We start from the raw sequence: 23,445 nt of genomic DNA, 5'->3' as shown, positions 1-23,445 counted from the left end.
TACTGATCGAAAGTTAAAGTTCAAACAAACTGAATTTTGATATTTAACTAATTATTAGAAAATTGACATAGTCGGTTGCTTAAAATATACGCTATTAGTGCAATCTAACTCTTATTGTTTAGCGTTTTGTTTATCGGTATCAAACGTTATTTCACCAGTGTTGTATTGTTGGATAGGTAAATGTTTATTTTATCCGACAAGTTGCGTGTTATATTAAAAAGTCGTGAAAAGGAAAGGGCTTGTCCGGGATTTGAACCCGGGACATCTCGCACCCTAAGCAAGAATCATACCCCTAGAGTCCTAGACCAACAAGTCACATTTATTGGTGGCATTTTTTTTTGTTCAGACGACAGAACCAGTTTTTGTTCAACTTTTTAGCGCATTCATTTTTACGAAACAATGTAAAATGTTGCTTTAATTTAAGTGTATCTTAAATAACTTGTATCCAATAACGACTTTCTCGTTGCTTGTTGCTGTCTGTGGCATCCAGGGTCGTTGAAAGGATAATGAAGATGGACCGGTACCAATGAAGATGGACCAGTACCAATGAGATTCTTGTCCTCAAAATTAAGACACTTCTAAAGAAATGAACTACATCCAATAAATATGCGGATGGTTTCTTCAAGTTCCAGCCCTCTTGGAAAGGTTTGGGCCGGGTCCAAAACTACCCCTGGACTCCCTGCCAACGTTAATGGTTGCATTTGTGATGGCATAGTACTGGTGTTGCAATGGGCACAAAATAAAAGATAATTATTATTACTACTGTCTTCATCAATCAACAAAGCTCATCAAACGAGAAGTTCCATGACAGCATTTTATTCTTTCGGTAAAAAAGAAAAAAACAGCAACATTATTCCGACAAACATCCCAGACAACAAATCGGTCGCTTTCAGTCGTTTTTAAAAAGCGATTGATTTGTTGTCTGGGAAAGAACGCTCAACCAACCGAGACCATAGTCCTAAAGTGTGGTTGTTTTGCACAATGATTCTCAACAAGTTTCATAGAGCAAAAAACAAACGGAAAAACAAACCTTTAAAACAAAATGTGCTTTGTTAAAAAAACTCAGCTTATTTTTGAAAAAACATGACTGAGCTCTTGTTTGCAAAGTGTTTTCGTAGCGGCATGTACACATCCTATATCAGGAAAACTGCAAAAAGGCAAGTCTTTTCCAAAAATATCTATTATTCCCCTAAAGATAGTGTCTAGCCTTCCGTTGTTTAGCATAATTATGTAGCACTGCAAGATGCCAAAATTAAAAAAAAATGCATTGAATGTTTATTTGAGAATTGTTCCTATGCTTAGATTGGACAAGTAAATTAAAAGTAATTAACCGATGTCAAATCAACGTTAGTGACCTTGGGGAGGTCTGTCAAGGCACCTTCCCTCAATAAGAAAACATAATACAACAAATCGTACATAAAAACAACACATACAAAAAATTGAATCATTTTCGGTTTTCCCCAATTCGCATGATTTCTTATTTTTTTGGAAATTCAACATGACTTCGTCAAAAAAACAACCCGGCTAGCAAAAATCATCCCTTTTACATCGAATTGACATTTCCAAACGTCAGAGTAATGTAAAAACAATTTTCAAAACTGGAGTTGTGAACCAATCTGAAAAAAAAAGTTCGAATGCAATACGATTTTGCAAATTGAAATAACTGCCACAAGATAGCATGTCAGCCACCAAATATTGCCATTTCAACATCGATTTAACGTCATCATACGTTGAATCAATGTAAAAAAGGGATTGATTTCTTAGCTAGCAACAATATCACACAAGGCCCTTCAACGAGTGCAAAATTTCCAAACAGCTTGGTTTGCTGGTAAACCAGAAAGAAGCAACAACTTGCCGCTGAATTGTTAAAGCGCGTACAAGAAACTGGATAAATTTGCTTTTAGGATGAGTGCCAGTTATTATAACACGAAGGTTCTTCGGAAAAACAAAGAGTAACCGATGACACCATTTTGTAAAGTTAATTCTGTAAGTTTTTGATTTGTAAATATTGAACGGCCTGGTGACATGATCTAAGGACTCACCATTTTTGTGTCTCACTGACAAAGTCTTTACAGTTGAATCAAATAACAATGGCAACCCCTGGATTAAAATAATTAAGAACAAAACGAAGCACACAGCGATAAAAACACAATTCTGCCATCTCGCGGCAGACAACGTATGACAATTTCAAGCACCCGTGGTATCCGAGATGCATTAGAAAACAGCTCGTCTGATGGCAAATTAACATCACAATAGAATCGTCAAGATTTTTCAAAAGACGTCAAAAACGAAGAACGACTTATTGTATCCGTCATAAACGAAGTTATTGGCTAAAGAAATAATCTTTTGATCCATTAAAACCTTAGAAACTTCAGACACCAAACAGAAGTTTTGCAATGCGTAAAAATTACAGTAATTGAAATATTACTGAGTGCTGACCAGCGATAGGGAGCGTCACAACAATGCATATCATTGTCTTAATTGTTGAGAATATTTCTGCATGTTGCAGGGGTGTCCAATCGCTTTTATTGTTGAAACGTGTTCTATCCCAGGGGTGTGTAGCTTTTCATTGCCATCGGCTGTATTCCATAACACTTGCAATTTTGATGATAACCGTCAGATCATGGCTTATTCATGCTACATTGATGCATAAACCCCCTTTTAACCAATTACATTCTAGGGCTATTCAAAGCGACGGTTTTTAATCAAATCAAAACGAAATTCTTTACAAAGAAATTTAACCCGACACTTGACGATACAAATCAAAAAATAGAGTTTGGAACAAAATATTTGAAATTTCAAAATACTTTTCTATTGAACAGTCCTAGCCAGTTGCAATCACAAGCATGTTGCATGAAAGTACATCAGCATTTTGTGCTACACCAAACATGAATTGTTCCAACTACTCCGTTAATCTAATCAAAGTATTCATTATTTACAATGTAACCCTTTTTTCATCCGTGAGGAGTCACGTAAACCAGACTTGTTGGCTACCAGCTGTACGCCCCTTGTTGTCCCCAGTTTGCCAATCAGTCCTCTTTTACATTGCTCAACGTTTGTAGACGTTGAATCAAGGTAAAATGATTCGCTGACTAACAAGGTTACTTTCAGCTTTAAACTTTGGTCAGTGAATACGCCTACTAGAATTTTTTTTAATTATGGTAATTTAAAAAAAAATCTTGTTAAAATCATGAGTATCTTGAACTGATTTGAGCTACGACAGGTTTGAGAAAGAATCTACTCCAAAATTAAATTACTGTAGTTGTAGAGAGGTACAGCTAGGTATTCTCATGGACCAAATTGATTCCATGATAAATAAAAACAAGTCAAAGTTTTTCATCCAGGCCAGTTGACAGGATAATTTGGTGAATGTGATTCTCGATCTCAATATCAAGACATTTCTAAGAAAAACGCAGTATATCCAAAGAATAGGCGGCGGTGTCTTTAAGTTCTCAAGCACTTTAGAAAGTTTACAAATCCTTAAAATCGCTTTCGTGTCTAAGTCCAAAAGTATCCTCGAGCCTTCCCTGTTAACGCTGTTGATTTTACCCATGTCTTTAAAAATCTTGATAAAATTCCAGCAGCAGATAAATTTTGCTTTGAGCAGCATGATCGTTGCTTGCTTCACAATGTAGATATTAACGACCTGTTTTAGCCTGATGCTGCGAGTTCGCTGTGGTAATAGCAATATGCATTAGCTTTCGGAACACAATTCCTCAGTTATGTCATGTACTAGTTAGTTCCCCAGTTCTCCCAAATCATAGTACATGACTAGGGAACTGTTCCGAAAGCTAGTGCATATCGCTATTACCGCAACGAACTAGCAGCATCAGGCTAGAACAGTTCGTAAATATCTACTGTAGAGTGTGAAGTACTCCATGTTATAAATAGAGTAAAATTAAACTTTGAAAATAAGTCGTTTGACTGCTGTGATGGCAAGCATGGGGAAGGTGAAAAGGAACGTACACAATTGAACAACCCTTAGTTCTGAAAATGGGATTTTGAATTTTCGAGAGCTTTAATCACAACGTCACTACAAGAAGATCTATCAATATCGATTTTGATCAATTACACTGTACAACCTTTAAATGCCAATGGGAATATAATTCAAGGCTTGTAAGAGAGACAAAAACCTCTGGTATGAGCCCACATATCACAATTTTGATGTTAATGCCGCAATTTGTGACTCCTCATGGGTCACTATTTTCTACAACTTGCAATGCTAGCCTAACACGCGATTGAAGTGGAATAAATCAGTGACACAACGCATTGATTTGATCACATTATTCTTACACTATAGCTAGGCACAATAATCAAGGCAACATACAGTGCAGTTTGAACTTGAAGGAAACCGCAAGGGAACAGTGAGCAAAACGGACTTGTGCCCTCTTCTTTCGCGATTGATTTCAACTTCCAAACTGCTGTAAAAACGCAAACTCAGCAGGCCTAAATCTTCACCATCAAAAAATTTGCTTTGCAAACGAATAACTTGGAATTCTGGAATGCTCCATTAATGTATCGAACCACCATTTAATTATAAAACGATGTAGGAGGCAATGGCTGGTTTGAATGTGAAGAATGCAATCCGGGAACCGCTTGGTAACTAGGAATATCGGGATGCCAAGTGTATTGTCCTCCTGTGGAGCTAGGATGCGACTGATAAGAAGGAGACCTAGCTGGAGGAGATGGAATGTAAGAATGCTTCGGGGGATGAGGAGGATATCCTGGTCCTGGATGACCCATTGGGGGGTAAGGGTGACCCCCTGGGTATCCTATAGGTAAATCTGAGCGGTACATGGCATGGGTCTTGTAATCTTGATTGAAATTGTAACTTGACTGGTCAGGTTGAGATTGTAAAGAGGCAGCTAAGCCTTGGAAGTCGAATTTGTAGGCATACCGCTTTCCATGGACTTTAGTCATAATGTTCTTGTCATAATAATATCTGAAATATTAAAAGATTAGTAAAAAATGACGCAAGCACGCTAAAGTTTTTTTGCAAGTTTTTCGCAGCGGTCAATAATCGGTTTGTAGGCTAAATTTAGAGAAAAACGTTCAAAAACATATCATAAAATTGATTTTAATTGAAAGATCATAAAATAAATGATCAAAAATCTGATTATAGTATTGTTGCAAATGTAGTGGGTAAATTGAGCAAACAATTGAGCTTTTTTACTAAGGATGTGACATTGTGACAAGTTAGCACTTTTGTGCAACTTAATGTGCAGAGTCTTCAGAACATTATTGTTGTTTGACAATGACGATATGTCACGACATAGTGCAGTGAATTGATAACTAACAAAGTTTGACGTAGAATAATTTGACATTCAAATTCTGACCTCAAAGCACGACTCAACTTGTCGTAATTCATGTTGGGTTTGCTCTTGCGCTCCCCCCAGCGGCGAGCTACATCATCCGGATCAACCATTTTGAATTCACCATTAGTGCCTTCCCACGTGATACATGACGAGTTGTTTGGGTCACTCAATAGCTCCAACAAAAACTGCCACAACTGGATCTGCCCGCTACCAGGGTTGCAAAGTCGTGCGCTGGTGGGGCCAAATAGTTGATATGGGTCAATGTTTGAAGGGGTGCTGGACGCGACTGGGGTCCTCACAACTGCATGTAAAAAATAGTTATACAATATTTTTAGTATATATATTTTTATATGATTTGTCGTAATAGGTTGTGTAAGTGGCTCTGTTAGCTACTGACACACTTCGTACTACACAAACATTTATTCGAATCTTTTACTTGTGAATCTTCTGTTGCTTTTTCTCATTCCCGTGTTGCTTATTTCAGACAGAAAAATTGTCGCTTTTGTATTGATTCAACGTCTGCAGATTCGACGTTCGACGTCTGCAGACGTTGAGTCAATGTAAAAATCACAAATGTTTCTGTCTGGACAACTTATTGCAGTAAATACTAAGCACAACGAATGCAGCTAAACAAGGAATCCAAAATCTTTAAGTTTAGGTAAGAGCTTGATGCGCTATAATTCCAGAGATAAGATAGCTTCCAAAACACAAACCTCGATCAACAACTATACAGGTATAAGGTACATTCCATGGTAGTTCAAGATGTCATAAAATCCTTCTAAATTTCTATTACATTGAAATTAATATGAGCGGAAAAAGTAAAATGACATCCTTCACAACCGTTTTTTGAAATTATTTTGAAAAAGAAGAGGTTACAGGCCACATCCATGAACAATTTACAGACAACACTTTATCAACCATCTTAAACTTCATTCTGTCAATCTCGGTGGCCGGGCCTGTGTCAGTGGTTCAAAGCCTCTGCAAGTATGCGAAACTGCCAGAATTAAACTCTTTTGAAAGAAGATGAGGTTACAGGACACATTTATCAAAAGATCTTCAAAAAGAGACAATTTTGTAAATTGTAAAACTTGTGAACAATATACCTGGAGGAGGTCCATCAGAGTATCCCGTATCAGGGTAACTCCCTCTGGGCACAACAGCACCAATATGTTTTCCATATCCTGAGCCACCTCCTTGTATGATGTTTTCAACATCGTCAGAGCTAAGGCTGGGCAGTGTCTGACCGGATCCGGTGTGATCTTCTCAGTGTAAAAATAAATGATGATGATGACGATGATATCAATAAATATAACAATCATCATCATGATAATAATAACAGCAGTAATAATGATCGTCAATATATCAGTTTGTCAAATTACGCTTTTGCTGCTTTTGTTAATGCGACATGCATTGACGTAAGTGAAATAAAAATATTCAGTTATAATTTTATTTTTATGTCCATTCTGACAACAAACAAAACAATGTACAATGGTATGTATGCAGTGACGTACTTGGAGGGGGGACATTAATCCATGGATTTAGTATTTGCTTACGCTATACTAACATTGTATTTGCTTTGGCAGTGCTATTCAAAACTTATTAAATGCTGTACTCTACTTCGTTAAATTGTTGAAACTTTTTTTTAAACAAAAGGCAAAGTTCAATGCTTCCTCGCTTGCATACGCCACTGCATACACGTTTTTCTATCTTTATAAACATAGCATAACGAAAAGTATAGGTACGTTACTGCAGGTACCGAAACATACTAACAGGTCTAGAAATTCTACGTAGTTCAGTTCAGTTTGTTTTTATTTCTGACTATCATAACAAAAAAACAATATATGACAAACATAGCAGAGGTCTAGAAAAGGTAGAAGCGACAAAACGCGGACGTTGTAACGCGCATGATACCAAAGCAGGACAATCAGTTTAAAATATGGCACGGTCGCAACACGTCAATAAAATTTTTATAAATTTAGAAGAAAAAAAAGTTGACAAGTTTACAAATTACTTTACAGTTGGTTGTGAGCATGAATTACTTACGTCTTAGATAGTTCAGGTGACTAATAAACACTTCCGCGTTTCTCATGTTTGTGAGACGATAGAAATCGTCCTTTGACAATTCACACAAAGCACGACCATCTAAGTCCGCGAATGAATTGGAATTCACTCCAGTTAAGTTGTATTCTGTAATAGTCCATTCTACCCATTCTCGTACGTGTTCTTTTGTCCAGACCATTGGATCTAAGACCAATATGAAACAAAGGCTAGTAACTTATGTTATCGATATTGAAGGGCTATTGACTTTATTATGGAAAAAACAATTTTCCAATAGCTAGATCATACAAACTTTTCTATGCACAAGGTAAGCTAGCCATTTTGTAATTCAATAATTAGAATATGATGTACAGTGGATGCAAATAGACCAGTAACCTAATTTTAGAAAACAGTTTTGTAATAATTGGATTGTAGGAATGGCACCACACACAAGTGCAATAGCTTACATTTCATTAACCCAATTGCATTGCATTAAAAAAGTTGTGTAGAATCAAATTTTGACTAAACAAATCATCGCTTTGCAATTGAAAGCTCAGAGGCAAGCCGTTGAGAGGCGACATTGGTACCGGTACCAATGACTTTGCAAACGGCCAAAACAAGACACCGTTAAACAAGTGCATTACGGCAAAAAAAAACATGCACCATTTTCTTTAACCTTCCGGGCCCAATGAAAAAGTCTCAAGCCCCTATATATATATTCCGAGCCCACATCTAAAAGTCCCCCCCTGGACTCTCTGTCAACGCTGTTGTTCAGAGGATTACAAATTCATAGGTCACCAACATTGCAGACTATTTATGCTGTAATGACGAGCCTCTATCAATTTAAGCGCAGTTTCATAGCAAATGGGATTTTATCCAGTCACGTTATAGTAGTTTACCTGCTGGCACAATGACGCGTTTCGACTCTCCATCTCCACTCCCTTGCCCTTGTTCGTTCACATTTGGCGCGCTTGTAAGAGCGGGCGTTTTATGTTGATTGTCACTGTCCACTGATGAAGTTGGGCGACGCCTGTAGCTGGTGTTGTAGTCGTATCCTCCTCCTGAATATCCATGAGGACCATTTGGGTTCATTGGAGGAGTGTGTATTGAACTATGCTGTGATGGAGGGAGATGAGGAGGGCTTGGTCCATGATATGCATGAGGAGATGATGTCTGATGAGGATATGTTTGACGCCCGTAATGATGAGACTCTTGATTTACTGGAAGAGGTTTAAAAGCCGAACCTGGAGCGTTGTACTCAAAACCTTGTGACCCAAAGGAGTTTGTTGTTGGGGGTTCTACTACTCCAGAGATATTTTGAGAGGGAGGAGAAAGAGGGGATGGAGCGTTTGAAATTGGCCTCTGACTACTTTGTGATATCACAGGGGAACTTCTTAAATTAACAATCGAACTTTTGTTTGCGGTTGAAAACGCTCCCGCGCTTGCTGGACGGTAATCTGCTCCGTGCAAATGGCTATCTTTGTACTTAAGTGGTGGCCCGCTCCCTGGCCGCTTTCGCGACGTCGCGCCATTAGTTATTGTCTCTTCAGGAGGCACTTCATTGTCCAAATAAGATGAGAATGACGCGGATGGTAGGTCGTTTGATGGCGTTTGTACAAACGGAGCAGGCGGTTGTGTTGATGGATAGAAATTGTCTTGGCCACTATGTGAAGCCCCATTGGCCGGTTCCTCACCATTATGTGCTCCCGATCCTAAGTATGGATCAGGGTTGTTCCGATACAGAGAAGAGCCAGGGCTCTCGGTTCGTTTCTGGCTGTGCATGGTGAAACGGAGGTCAGTAGCTTGGTTGCCTGGAGTCAAATCGAACGCGTCGTTTGTTGTGGCGTCAAATTCTCCGGTTTCCTCCTTTATGCTTCCGCTTACGGCTGGCGCAAGGTCTGGAGTAACTCGACGAGATTTAACAGAAAAATCTTCTGGGGCAGCGTTTACGCTGCAAAGAAAAAAAAAAAGCGTCATATTGTAAAAACTTTACAACACGTTCAGTCGTTCATGTTATCAAATCTTAACTTATACTATCACACGACAGATTAAGTTAAAAAACTTTAGCCTTTTACTGGCACACAATGTCATTAAAAATATTCTACGATGAAGCAAATTAAATTGCTACTGCAGATTTACAATTTACAACTTGTTTCCCCTTGAAGTGGGATTATAAGCAAACAATTTTTTTTCAAATACAACTCATAAAAATTGATTCTATTTGACTAAGACATAGAGATGTCCAAAGTACTTGAGATTTCTATGACTAAACCACGCGTTCATCAAAACAAAACTCCCCCTTGTTAGTGGGTGAGTAGGTTATGCTGATCTGAGGGAGTTATTTCATTCCTGTCTAAATGTATATTTAACCCAACAATCGCGTGACCATTGGTTGCAACAATACCTTGAGTGTGTGAAAACAATACAGTTTCGCAAACTTGCAGTTGTTGATAAAAAGTGGCGTTGCTTTACAATAAAAAATGATACATTGACACTTGTACTATGATTCATTGTATCGAAACAATGTTTATTGTTTCACCACAGTTGGTTATACAAGACAGGAAACGTATGAAATTGGTCAGCAAACCACGTGGTCTCTTGCAGCACGTGGTGAAATGCTCATGCATATGAAACAAAAATGGACAGATTAGATAAAAACGACAAGTTGTTGATATAAAGTTTGCCAGTTTTCGCAACAGTTTTAGCGTTGCAATGCACCGTGTCACAGAATTTGTAAATAAAATTTGAAAAGGTGAAGTTTTGAGAAAACAATTTTGGTATAGCTAGTAGAGTTATTCAGAAAGAAAATGTTTTAAAAACAGACTACTTTGAAGTGTCCACATATTTGATTTCGATTCAAAATAAATTCATTGGGAAGGATTTCGTTTCGAGCAAAAAGAATATCTGTTTGTAACATATGCAGTTATGCACCCCTATTGTATTATCCAGCCACTGAATAAACCTTTGGCCTTTAATTAAATCAAAAGTTAGCAAGCAAATTCAGCTTTCTTTCAAATGTACCCTCATCCTTCTACTCTGGAACGTATTTCAACAAAGTACTTACCTCAACATATTCTTCGGGCCACAGCTGGGCCCAAGTTGTCGATGCGTCAAATCAAAGTAGCTTTAAAACCTGCAAAACAACAAAATAATCATTATTATTATTATTATTTTTATTTTTATTGAACTCTTTCGCGCCCAGCGATTTTGCACGGTTTGACCGCAAAACCCAGCCATTTTCTCTTTTTTTTCTTTAACTTTAACGAGTTGACACGCGTAACACCGATTGTGTATTTTGACATGGAATATCTCATTGGAAAGATAATTTCAAGTTCTGACTATAAATGTTAGAACTTACTTTCCTAATACAACATATTTGAAGATACAGTGTTTTCAAAATGTGCACTTTTTTAACTTTTTTGTTTGTTGAAAATTTTGTGAAAATGAAGCATCTTACAAAAAAAATACTCCCACCTTTTCTGTAGAACCTAAAAAAGATTTTTTTTCTTCAGTGGACTTCCTAATGATATGAAGTGTCAAGGAAAAATCAAACATGCCTTGTTCCTTTATATACATACTTTTATTTTAACTGTTGGTTAAAGTAAGCACACTTTGTCCAATTTGAGCAATTTTTTTTTTTGAAAAACACGAGAATATCAATAAAATAAGCATGTTACAAGGGACCAGTAAATTTATAGATATTTTGCTACAAACACAAAGTTTTATATCACGCATCAAACAGCATCATTTTAAAATGATGCTGGGCATTTCGCATTAAACCTCAGATCATTTTAAAATGATGCTGGGCGTTTCGCATTAAACCGCAAATCATTTTAAAATGATGCTGGGCGCGAAAGAGTTAATGATGTTAATAATGTCATTGCAACTAGAGAAATTAGTGATTTCGTCCCGGAAAATTGGGGAAGAAATTAGATAGATCCAAAACAATTACACTAGAGAGCAATAAAGTGCACCATCTCTTGAATTTGGCTATTATTCCACACATTTTAATAATAAATACCTTTCTTTATCTTTGCTAAATAATCTATGATAGAAAAAAATGATTCATAAAAAATGCTGGGCAATGGCAGTTACAACAAAAAGAGAAATGCAATAGAAGTTAAGAAACGTATTCAGTAGCCTACGATCACGTTTGTATCATCTTTCATAAACTATAAACAAATTTTAAAGTGACGTTCGCCTTCCTTGTCCCCTGACTAAGTTTGATGAACTCAAGGAACGCATTATGACCCTTGAGGAACTCATCATTATCCGGTTTCGGCGTTTGTGGAAACGGGAAAACGTCAGTGTTCTCAGTCACCTTTACAGAACATACTCCTCGTTTTGTTGTGTCTTGTTCAAGTTTCAGTCTACGTACCGAAATATGATTGGTTGAGATTTACACATTCACCTATCTGTATTGTGGCAAGGTAGTGCAGTAATTTGGAGATTTCTAAGCTTGGAACTAAACTCAGTTCCATTCACGATCTGCAGACGATTCATTTTTTTTGGTAAAAGCAAAGACAAGATGGAAGAAGCTGACTTACCACAATATGCCTTTGTCTAGAGTCTAGACAATTCCTTCCCAAACAAAAAGTTCAAAGTCTGAAACAGGGGCATGGGCTACATGGGACATGATTGCATGATTACTGTTGCACTGCCTTTCGTGATGGTATAAGTAAACACGTCATCAGTGTTTCCATGTTTGAATTTTTGATTTAAACAAATCTTAAACTGACGACTTGATTTGTGTAGACTACTTGACGTGGCAGCTCCAGAAAGGAGGGAGGGGGGCAAATGAGGCGATCGCCCTCCTAAAACTCAGAAAATTAACTTTATTCATGGTGTATTTTCAAGGTCGGATTAATGTAGGCCTACAAATGATTATGTTTTGTTGAAACCTCCTCCCCTAAAGCTATTTGATGGATTTGTGTCTCATAATAATATTATGACCGCGTCTCTCAAAGTTATGTCAGAATGGATCAGCCAAATCGTCGAGCGATTTGTTTAAAAATGCCTTTGTTTGTCACACTTGCTGCTCGTGAGACTTATTGTGTTTGGCATGAAATAAAATGATTGGCTTTGTTTGCCATTTGTATGTTTTACGATTTCCACATTGACAATCGTGACCAAATAAGCTTTTGGGCCGGCATGAATAAAACAAGCCTTCGTTGTTAAAGTCGATTTGATGGATCGGGTTTGAAGTTCTAATTGAGGTTTGAGAGCTTTGTTGTCAAAACGTTGATATGGCACAGGAAGTCACCTATGCAATTCAAGAAGTCATGAGTGAATGCATTTCTCCAATACGGTGTCATAGCGCTGTGTGCAAATTTTGTGACTTCCGTCTGCGCGGTAGGAAAATAACCCTGTTAGATTCGCTCAACATCACTTACACGCAGCTGCTTATTCATAGCATATCCCAACAAAAGTAGCTTTTTTTCTTGATTTAAAGTCTACAAACGACGAATTAAAATTAAAAAAAAGACAGATTTTGTCAGCTGGAATTAGAAGTTTTACAGTTGAGGGCCAAAATCTAGAAACAGATTACAGAAACAATCAATTCGACAATTTTTTGCTCAGGCGTCTGGATACGAAACTGCTTTTTGTGACGCAATACACAAGACCTTATATGAGTGTAGCGAGAAAAAGTACCCAATTTCCGTTTGCTTTCTGGGAAGTCAAGTATCGTGCTATTCAGGGTCATTCAAGGTTCCTCTCTAATAAGTCAACGCTGACTAAAACTTTTTTTATTTTTGTGCCAGCACTTTTTGTGCCAGCTTAGTTTACAAATGGCACAAATGGTGCAAAATTTAAAAAAGAATCAGTAGATTGGCGAGAAGTCTGATTTTTCAGGCTGAAACCTCAAAAATTATCTTCGGTTGTTCTGTTTTTGAAACCGAAAATAAAAAAAGTTGTTTAAGTATTTATAGCTTTACCAAGCCTGCATACTGTTCTTTATTTTTAGAAAACCGCTAAGTAGACAATGTAACTTTAGCTATCAAAATATTGTGTTGTGTCTTTGTCAACAAGGTTTCTGCACCTAACTTACTGAGGTCACTCAAAAGTTTTGATGAAAACAGCATTAAATAAAAAGTACTCAAATTTTCAAACTTGAATGGAAGAAATCTACATAAATTAACATATCCTTCCTCATTGCTAAATTTAGGTGCAGCTGTGGTGCTTGAACGTTTGGCATTCCAGTACAATAACAACATAACTTTGCCAGTTAAAGAATTATTGAAAGTATTGAATTTATTAAGTAGCCGTTGTTGTTGAGATTTGTCGCTGCAGCCAAGGCCATTGAGAGAATAATTTGGGTACAAATAACTCCCCTACCTAATACTGTTGACAGGGCGGCTCAGGGGGAATTTTGGAGCTTATTAAATTACCTAACTAACAGCATAAAGATTAAAAAAAAAAGATTTAACGAAGAAACGGTTTCGGTTACAAAACAATGAACAAACAGCCTACTAAACAAACACATTTTCCATAACTCTATATTATGCCGTCAGAAATATATCGAAAAATGCCATATGGGAAAGAGATTTAGTTTCGGCCAATGTTGGAATGGGATAATTTTTATGAATGTTTTGAAGGCAAAGTGGCAGATGACACCCACACGATCATGCGTGGGCGCGATGTGTCCATACCGCGCTTGTTGCCGCTCTCAAAACAATAAAGAAGAAGCAAAGAGTGAGCTCACGGGAGTATAATAAAGAAACAAAAAATATGCTCCTGAGAGCAATTTGCTTCAGGCCTATTGGGAAGTGACGTCACATCCGGCTCCACGGTACGAACATACTGGTTGCAATGTGGGCTGCTGGTGCTTGTGTTGAGCGGGTTAAAAACAAAATTTCTGAACATTGCCAATGGCTGTTTGATTGGTACCCTGACATGAAGCCAATTTTAGATCTCGGAGCAAGCACGAACGCTCCATTATAGCATGCAACGACATTCATTTCATTCATACATTCCTTAAGTTATTTTGCACTGTTAATTGGCTTTATGCGTGTTGAAGAATTGAAGATAAAGATACCGAACTGTCTTCCACACGTACAGTGTGCCCAGACAATGGCATCCCAGTCACAAAACTCTTTCGTTAAGTCGATTGACGTTAGAAAAACTTTGATAGTCCTGTCACTATATACACACACAGCCTCCCCCAAACACTGAGTTATGTTCATGACAAACACAGCCGATAACAAATGTCTAATGGAAGCAGCTTTCCGATTTCCAGCAGGGCTTCCTGTTCCAACCAAACCCATCCATAATCCATCAAATACACATCCAAACAATCATTCAAATGCTTAAGCCACTAGAGAGCAGTAAACAAATTTTTCACTGAGGTAAAGAGGCTGTTGCTTTTGAATTAGGATAGATATAAAAAAGCAGAAGAAAGTGCCATGTCACTTATGTACTTATGTTGTGGTAGACCTAACTGGTTAATGTTATAAAACTTTACAAACGATGAGGTATGTTTACTCAAGTCTATTCAATCATATTTAACAGATTATCCAATTTGATCTATAAGATAATTTTCAACCAAACTCAAACATCTTTTAACTTAAATAAACAAAGAGAATAAAAAAGAAGAAAATAACTATGAAAACTATCTATGTTGTAATCCTGAAATCATCTTTGATTTTCTTGGAAGAGCAGAAAACACGATAATAGAAAACGTTTCAATGCCAACAGTTTAAGAAGAGTTTCTAAAAGGAATTACACAAACAACATTACTTTTGTTTAAACCGGATGATTGCTTGTGCGTATCAACTTTTGTGATAGTCTAATTTTCATTGTGGAACGTACAAAAAAGAAAAACACGACTTGGCTTTTTTATATCCAAAGTTTCCAATTTTTAGTTTGTTAAATTTTCTTCCCAAAGTCATCGGCCCCATTGTTAGCGCATTTGCAAGCAAAGCATTTAGTCCTTATAATACAGTTTACAAAGATAAACAAACATGTTAGTATAAAACACCACATTTTTTGTTTTCCTAACCCATGTTATCGCTGGCGTTTGATATACTTAACTATTGTAAGTTTGTGGATGAGAACATTTGGAAAGTTTTTAGGAGTTACCTTGGTTAGATCTTTTATAGTGGTGTTTCTGAATGAGAATCGATTAATTAACAAAAAGCAGTTCAGGTCTGTCGATGCATCATCCATCAAATGTGGCTAGAAGCAGATATTGCACAGCGCAAATAGGCAAACCTCGGCTTGCACCATGCTGAAGTGTGTCGATATTAATTCTTAGGATCTGCTTTGCTTGGCTTAGTATAAATTCGAGGAAGTCATCGCACATTGTTCAGGCTGGTGCATGTCAATGCAAGCTGTTATGGCGCACACACACTCTCTGCATGCGTGCGGCACATACACGATTGCACGCGCTTCGTGACAAGCGATAGGCCATATGGGGCTTTGTTGACTAAAATTTCAAGTTTGAAAAACCTTGCTTTAAACAGAAAAACAAAAATTGAATTAAAACCAACATTGAATAAGTTTTTATTTGAAGTCGCCATGCTCATCTCAAACCTACAATGGATTGGATTTGGCTCTCAACGAAAATTCTATATCTAATCATAGGCACTGGATGTTCACTTTGTAACGCTATATTTTTCTATAAAGTATTAGGAGAGAATTGCTTTCTTATAGCAAAAACAAGCAAGACACAACAATACAACAGGGTTGAGCATTATGACAATATATTTTACATATTTACAAATATTTTTAACAGTCGAACGTTTTCGGCTTAACTTAAGCCCTCATCAGGAATCTGAAAATATTTATAAAAATGCAATAAATTTCAACTTCTTGAAAGTAAACAGCTAACTACTTTACTTCTTGATGTTTACAGTGCATGAAAACAAAGTAGGCTGTTTTCAAATAACGAAAATGCCTTAGCCTACTCTATTGCTTAAAGTTCGATTTCGCTTCTTGAATAGATCATTGAAGAATCTGCATGCAAACAATTGATTTTGTGAAGATATGCAAGGCATGGTTTGAATGAAGAGTTTCACTTAGATATGCTTTTGTTAGTTCTATTACAGGGGGCACTCATATTAGCATTTTCTGCACCCTGTGCAACAACGCATTGGTTGGAGCACCTCAATACACATGAAACGCATTTTCTGCAAATGTTTGCTGGACATTTACTTAGAGGAACTTACAACACTTTTTATCATGTCTAGACGGAGTAAAAGAAGTCAAAAGAAGTCAAAGAAGTCAAAGAAGAATAGCTAATTAAGCTTATTTAATTTTAAATTTAGACAAATGATATAATTACAAGTAAACTTCAATTTTCCAAGCTAAACTTTACCCAACTCCTACCGTATGAGGTTTCAAACATGATAACCCAGGCACGCTACCACCGCGCCACGCCGCTAAGAAGGTTGGCATCCAATTGTAATATAACCCCAATTCGGGGACGAGGGGTCACATAAACCCGCTCAACAGCAACAAAGCTGTTCCATTGACAGACAAGTGAACAAAATACGTCAAAGTACAATGCCTCTACTTTAAGGACAAGTAAGAGAGGAAATATCGTATTGCACGGAGCGCGATGCTGCCGCGATGCAGAGCTGCTGATGACACAAACTTACCGCGAAAGACTTGTACCAGTGCTAAGCTTTCGACAAGAATGTTCATTTCTAAAATATCATTTCTTATCATTATATCAGAATTAAAAACAGCAAATGACGGACAACTCTTTTACTTAAGCAACAATAATTCTACAGGCCTGGGTGAGATGTTTAATTAGTTTACTGACATTTTGTCCATTGCTTAAAAGTGCATCCTCAAAGAAAGTTTCACAACATGAAGCACCGATTGCCAGAAAGCCTCGTGTTAAGCATTATTTTAGAACAATTGTGTTTCTGAAGCAGGCCCTACTGTGTTGGGCTAATTCGTTGCATTTGCGCGTCAAGTCAAAACAACAAATTTGGTTTTGTAAAAGTTATAAGTTTATTCTTTCAATTACAGTTTATCATTGCCGCTTATCAGGGCACGTTTTCTAACTTGGCCCTACCCAACCAGCAAATCAGTTCCCTTTTTACATTGATTTAACGTCTGCAGACGTTGAATCCATATAGAAAAAGGGTTGATTTGCTGGCTGGGTTCATTTCAAAAACTTTGCTGAGCAGCAAATCTTCCATTTACTTGGACTGTACATCTTTGTAAAGATGTCAAGAAAAATGCACAAACTGGACTTCATGTTATTATGTATAAAGATGGATTGTGGTCCCTTTACAGACACATTTGCCCACTTTTATAAAAAACTTATTGTTACACCACTCAGTGTAGATACAAGTTACAAAACAATTGTAAAGCCTACAGATCTAGCAAAATCTGTCATCATTTTTACATTGATTCAACTTTTACAGATGTTGAATCAACGTAAACAGAATGCATTTTGTTGACTACATCGAAGTATATTTCACCTTTGTGTAAACATGGTTGAAATAAGTTGCTATCAACTGCATTCATAGTGTAGTGTATGTTTGACCAATTACAAACAACAGACAAAAATGTCATCACCTTACACAAAGCAAAATTGAATCTCTAATGAACACCAGAACAGATTACGCTCCAATGTTTGGGCCGCATAGTTTTTACTGATTACTTCCGCTTATAAGAAGTGCTGCATAAATCAAACTACAGAAAAAAGGTCACTTCACTGTCACTTTGCAAGTTCGTCTAAATTTGAGACTCTTCATACGGTGCGCATTCATCTTAGACGTGATTCGGAATTAACAGTTTTAAAACAAAACAACTGCGTCGTTCTAATATTATCATTATTACCGCTACTCCTACTATCATCACTTTTTGTTGTGCTCTGGCTTATACACAATGTTAACGTTTTGGGTTATGAAAATGGAAAAGCAATAGAACTAAACTCTTTGTCTCTTCCTACTCATGTCATAAAGTGCATCACAGTGATTCATGCTGTTTGCTTTCGATAAGTGTTGAACCTACCCAGACAGCAAAATCTGTCATTTTTACACTGATCCCACGTCTGCAGTGTAAAAATGACAGATTTTACTCTCTGGGTCTGTCTTACTCAGTACCCCTGTAGCATTAGACCCTATAGTTAGTTTGGGTAAGTGCTTTTAGCATTGTTTGGAGGGATAAATACTGTAGGTTTTACCATATGGTCTGATAAAAAGTCTTGTATTCGCTCTCTTAGGAACTGGCTGCAATAGCTTTCGAATTACAAAGTCTATATAGAATACGAGTTACGGTTGCTAGTAGGTTTGCATAATTTAAAGCCGAAAACATTAGTCACTTTTTGCATTTTTTGTTAGTTTTAAAATAATACAAATTGTTGTGATATAAGCTTGAAGTGAAGCACCACCTATTCAAAGCAGTTTATTGCACAATGCGTCGAAAACACTTAAAATTGATGGATCCCACGCAAGAGGATATACCAGTTCGGAATTGGAACAAGTAACAACATGAACAGAGCATTCAAGCTATTCGAGTTATCTCGAGCACAAAATAATGAATTGAATTTTTGATTATAAAGACAAAAGAAGATAACAAATTTTACTTCACCCCAAAATTATTAAGTTCAAGCTTGAAACCAATTCATTAAACAAAGCTATAACACAGCAGTTATTGCGCTGACAAGGAAATGCACAAATACTGTAGAAAGACATATAGTTGTACTTAGATAGATAATGAGAGGATAACTTGGGCCTAATACCAATGAGGGTTCTCAAACCAAGACACTTCTAAGAAAAGTCACTATATCTGAAGCATATGCAGTGATTTGGTCGAGTTTCCAAGCCTCTTGGGAAGTATACGGGGCTACAGGGGCTACAGGGGCTACCAGGGACTACCAGATTACGGGGCTACAAGCCCCTAAAATCATTCCGGACACGAATCCAAAAGGTTTCCCAAAACCCCTTTGTCAACGCCACTGGATCTACTTCATATCTATTGTTTGTCACTTTTGATGCGAGTTACCGTAATATCTGGATTGCTTTAACTGGTGACTCTTCATCCAGAAATGTGCTGTTGAGTTGGTTTAGCTGATTTTAGCATATTAGTCACATGCAAATCATGGCTGTTTATTAAAATCTGTAAACCTACTAGTGTTTTCAATGATTTAGAATCCAAGACAGTTTCCAATCCAGTAATGATAAATATTCTAGCTTTTTTTTCTTATACCAAGGTTGTTATCTTTGGGCAGGTCAACCGGAGCCTAAGCTATCTCTCCACGCTTTGGAACAATTCTCATCAAAATGAAAAGCAAAACCGGCCTCACCTTTTTATGCAAGAAGCTTTTAACTCATTAAGATAATATTTTGAATCACGTTTGGGATTCACGCTTCAAATGTTACGCATTCATTTCTATTCCGAGTGCGTGATACGTCAAAAAAATTACGTTATTGCGTGCACAATGTTGACACGTAATAGAGACTGAGAATAAGACGTAAGATATAACGTAAAGATTTGGGCGTAGAGTAGCTGAAACTGACGCTTTGTGCAAAGACAGCACGCTCAGATTAGCATTTAAATAAGTGTTTGCGCAGCATCAGGAACCAAGTAAATACAAAATTCGGTCGTTAAGTGCCTTGCAAGATTACTGCATTACGTCATAAATAAAGACAATCTTTACCAACACAACAATATCTATAAAAAGACATACTTTGTTAAAAAAATCCCTTATTCAATATTTCAACGACTGTTTTAGCAGTATGGTTTTCACACAAAATATTTTGTGTGCTATCCAGGCTTATACCTGGTGGTTAAAGATTTATATTAAGTAGAGAGGAAAGCAAGGAATCCAATCTTTGTGCACACTGTACACGTTTAAGCATGTCTTTAATTGCCTTGCCAACAACATAGCCACGTGCTCTTGAGCGGTGTCGAATGGGCGTTCTTTTTAGTGCCGTGCAAGAGTTCTCAACAATCTGCTATATAGAAGACTACAATAAAACAGGGGTGTGAAAGCAGGAACGCAAAGCTGAAAAGAAATCAAGTTCTAATTTCAGGGAGGGTGGCTTGAAATGAAAGGATATAATCTTTCCTTTACAAATACGAGCTGTCAAAAAAATCTTGCGGGAATTAAAGGTAAGTTCCTCATGCCAAAAGATCTTACAAGTGAAGATCGTTTGTGCAAAAGTACTAAAATTATCATTGCCCTGGCTGCATTGAGAAATAGTGGGAGCCCTGCACGTGATTCTAAAGGGAGCCAGTCTGGCAACGTTCAAGAACATGTAGCTTACCGGCGTCACTTGCTCATTGTTGCGCTTTAACAAGAATATTACCAAAAACAAACAAACAAGAACCCTACTGTTTTAATTTTTACTAGTGGGGTTCCGTGACAAACGCGAAGGTAAATTAAAAGTTTTCCTATGACAAAAACCTTGAGGAGTGCTGCTCCACACCCATTCCAATATTGAACTTTTTGTTCAGCAGATTGTGTTCCTGTCTTGTGCCATTACATACCCGACAGGCCGGCAATACAAATTACCTACAAAGACGTTCGGTCGAGTCTCGAAATATGCAACGAGCTGTGGACTAGACCAGATATTCTGATATTTGTCTGGTTGTTGAGAAAATGTTAGTCGATCGTGCAAAGTAAAAACAGATCCGTCTGCCCCGTTAGCTCAGTGGTTACGCGCCCGGCTCAGGATCACGCGGTGCTGGTTCGACTCTCGGGGTCTGCGCTTGAGCAACGCATTTCAGGACTGCTCTCCATTCAGTGGCACCCAGTGAATGGAATAATTTCCCGGCCACAACACTTCAACAATCGGAAAACTTCACTCTGTCAATCTCGGTAACCAGTCCTACGACAAGAGCCTCTACAATCTACAAGTATGTGAAACTACCACGAATAACCTACCAAGGCTTTGTCAGTCCGAGGATAAAAATTCATAAACCAACCATTTTGCAACTAGCCTTTGGGAAGGTGATTGCAACCAAGCACAACGATGTGTAGGGGTCTACATTAATCCGACCTTAAAAATACACCATGAATAAAGTCACTTTTTTGTCTTTTAAGGAGGGAAATCGGGCCATTTGCCCCTGGATCGGCCACTGACTGAAGAAACATTGAAACAGAGCTTACTGTGTCGTTTTAACACCTGGTGGTAGCTAATCCAAAGCTACCGGGAAAACAAGACTTTATATCACAGTCTAAGGAAACAGTTTTAATCTATTTTTAAAGGCAAATTAGTTTGCAATCTCTGGCTACAGTGGGCTGTATCAGAAGCAGAAAGTAGAATGTAGACTAGTAGAGTTTTGCGCTGTAAGGTCTACTCATGCTGTGTTTTTGATTTCCTCTTTGACATTTTCACGGTGCGTTGTCGCTTTGCCAGTGGGCCCATTTGACAGAATAGTAAATAGAAGAAATTGCAAAACGCTTTGCATTGAAAAACTTGTAATAAGCCAAGTTGTGGTACTTCTAAGAGGGTGAGTGTGATACGTGGGCAAAGGCATAACACTAAATCCTAATCACTAAAACTTTCACCATGTGCAGTTGTGCACGCCTTTGCTTATGCTTACTGTGCTTGTCTTGAACATAAATGTCAGTTTGGGTCTTTACTTTCTCATATTATCGGAAAAACTGTAAATATAGCTGTAATGATATAAAACTGTAACAACAATAATTAATGAGTAAATGCAGTATACTTCCTATGGCCTCTCTTAAGTAAAAATCTCCAGTTGCATTTCTATAAACCCCTTCTCAATGACGTCATGTAAAAAACGTTATAATGAATTAAAGTATCAACAAATTGCTAGCAATGGTTTCATCCCAAAATAGAGAGAAAAGCTTCACAATGAACATATCGTTCTTTCTCACCTTTGCGTTGCTGTCACGTTGCGGAGAAGATAGAAATGGGCACTGATTCTTCAGAAATTGGTGGAAACAATTTTTCTTACCGGCAACTGAACAATCCACTAAGGCAAAAGTCTAAAAAGACTTTTTTGATAATACACTTTTCTTGCTATTACTCCCCTTAATATTTTAGCCTTTGTCTGTGTAAAATAAAATAAATAAGCAAAACTGATGAGTAAAAGAATATTTTTTTATATCAAAACTTAAGCCTTATGTCTTCCTTTGGTCATGCCTTCTTACAGCAAGTCATACTTTTGGATAACAATTAATTACACTCGTATTATTAGCTTGTTTATTTCAAACGTGGAAGACTACATGCAAAGTTAAATTTCACACATGCTACAGCTAACAAGTCAATAAATATTGTATTAAAACGTAAAAAGTAGTTACATTTTTATATACAAACTGTTATTTTGTGATGAAATTACGGTAAACCAGCCTCCAGAGTCAAAATAGCCACATTCTAACATAGTTATGCCTGTCATTGGGTTTATGTTTTGGTTAGACGTTTAAACAACGAATAATCCTTTTACCATGCTCGCAATTTCACTGGCTGCATGATATGTAGTTTTTAGCACAGGTTTACATTGATTTAACATAAGAAGCGGTTGGGATGACTACCTTGTTTTGATTCATTTTGGCTGCAACAGTACAGATTACCACAACACCGCTGCAGATTTAAAGCAGTTTTGTTATTGCTTTGGTGTGGTTTTGGTTTGGTTTTGAATCTTTATTCTCGTACTGACAAAGCTTTGATAGGTTATTCCTGGTAATTTCGCATACTTGTAGAGGCTCTTGACGCAGGGCGGTTACCGAGATTGGCAGAGTGAAGTTTTCCGATTGTTGAAGTGTTGTTGCCGGGGAATTATTCCATCCATTAGGTGCCGCTGAATGAAGAGCAGTCCTGAAACGTGTTGCTCAAGCGCACACCCGGAGAGTCGAACCAGCGCCGCTTGATCTTGAGCCGGGCACGTAACCACTGTTATTAACGGACACATTTGACACCGCTCAAAAGCACGCGGTTGTGTCTTTGGCATGACACTTTATGGTATGCTTGGAGGTAGATAAAAAGATTGGTATCTTCTTCATCCCACGTGTTTCAACTCGCTTGATACGTACAAGCAGTGAATAATGTTTTTTAAAAGTACAAGTGTTTATTCGTTTTTAATATCACAGTTTATCATAACTCAAACAGTTTAGAGCTATTCCCTGATCTTAAATCTACTGTCGGTATGTTTATTTTTCCAC

The 23,445-nt window shown here is 37.4% G+C and overlaps 1 protein-coding gene across 1 annotated transcript; it reads right to left on the bottom strand.

Annotated features, from left to right (window-relative positions):
- Nucleotides 1–800: 800 nt before the first annotated feature.
- LOC145774474 (uncharacterized) lies at nt 801–22,305 on the bottom strand. Its single transcript, XM_082585730.1, has 7 exons — nt 22,162–22,305; nt 10,417–10,485; nt 8,252–9,303; nt 7,359–7,559; nt 6,419–6,574; nt 5,337–5,616; nt 801–4,942 (listed from the first exon to the last, which is right to left on the bottom strand). Exons 2-7 carry the CDS (start codon nt 10,422–10,424, stop codon nt 4,531–4,533), a joined length of 2,109 nt encoding a protein of 702 aa, XP_082441856.1. The 5' UTR covers nt 10,425–10,485; nt 22,162–22,305; the 3' UTR covers nt 801–4,530.
- Nucleotides 22,306–23,445: the final 1,140 nt, after the last annotated feature.

Source organism: Aplidium turbinatum, chromosome 7 (genome assembly GCF_918807975.1).
Source record: "Aplidium turbinatum chromosome 7, kaAplTurb1.1, whole genome shotgun sequence".
NCBI lineage: Eukaryota > Metazoa > Chordata > Ascidiacea > Aplousobranchia > Polyclinidae > Aplidium > Aplidium turbinatum.
This window is presented reverse-complemented; position numbering and strand designations above follow the sequence as displayed.

Coding starts and splice junctions, on each gene's coding strand:
- LOC145774474 (XM_082585730.1), bottom strand. Junction 6,575..7,358: donor TCACCTGAACTATCTAAGAC/GTAAGTAATTCA, acceptor TACACTGAGAAG/ATCACACCGGATCCGGTCAG. Junction 4,943..5,336: donor AAGTTGAGTCGTGCTTTGAG/GTCAGAATTTGA, acceptor TTAATATTTCAG/ATATTATTATGACAAGAACA.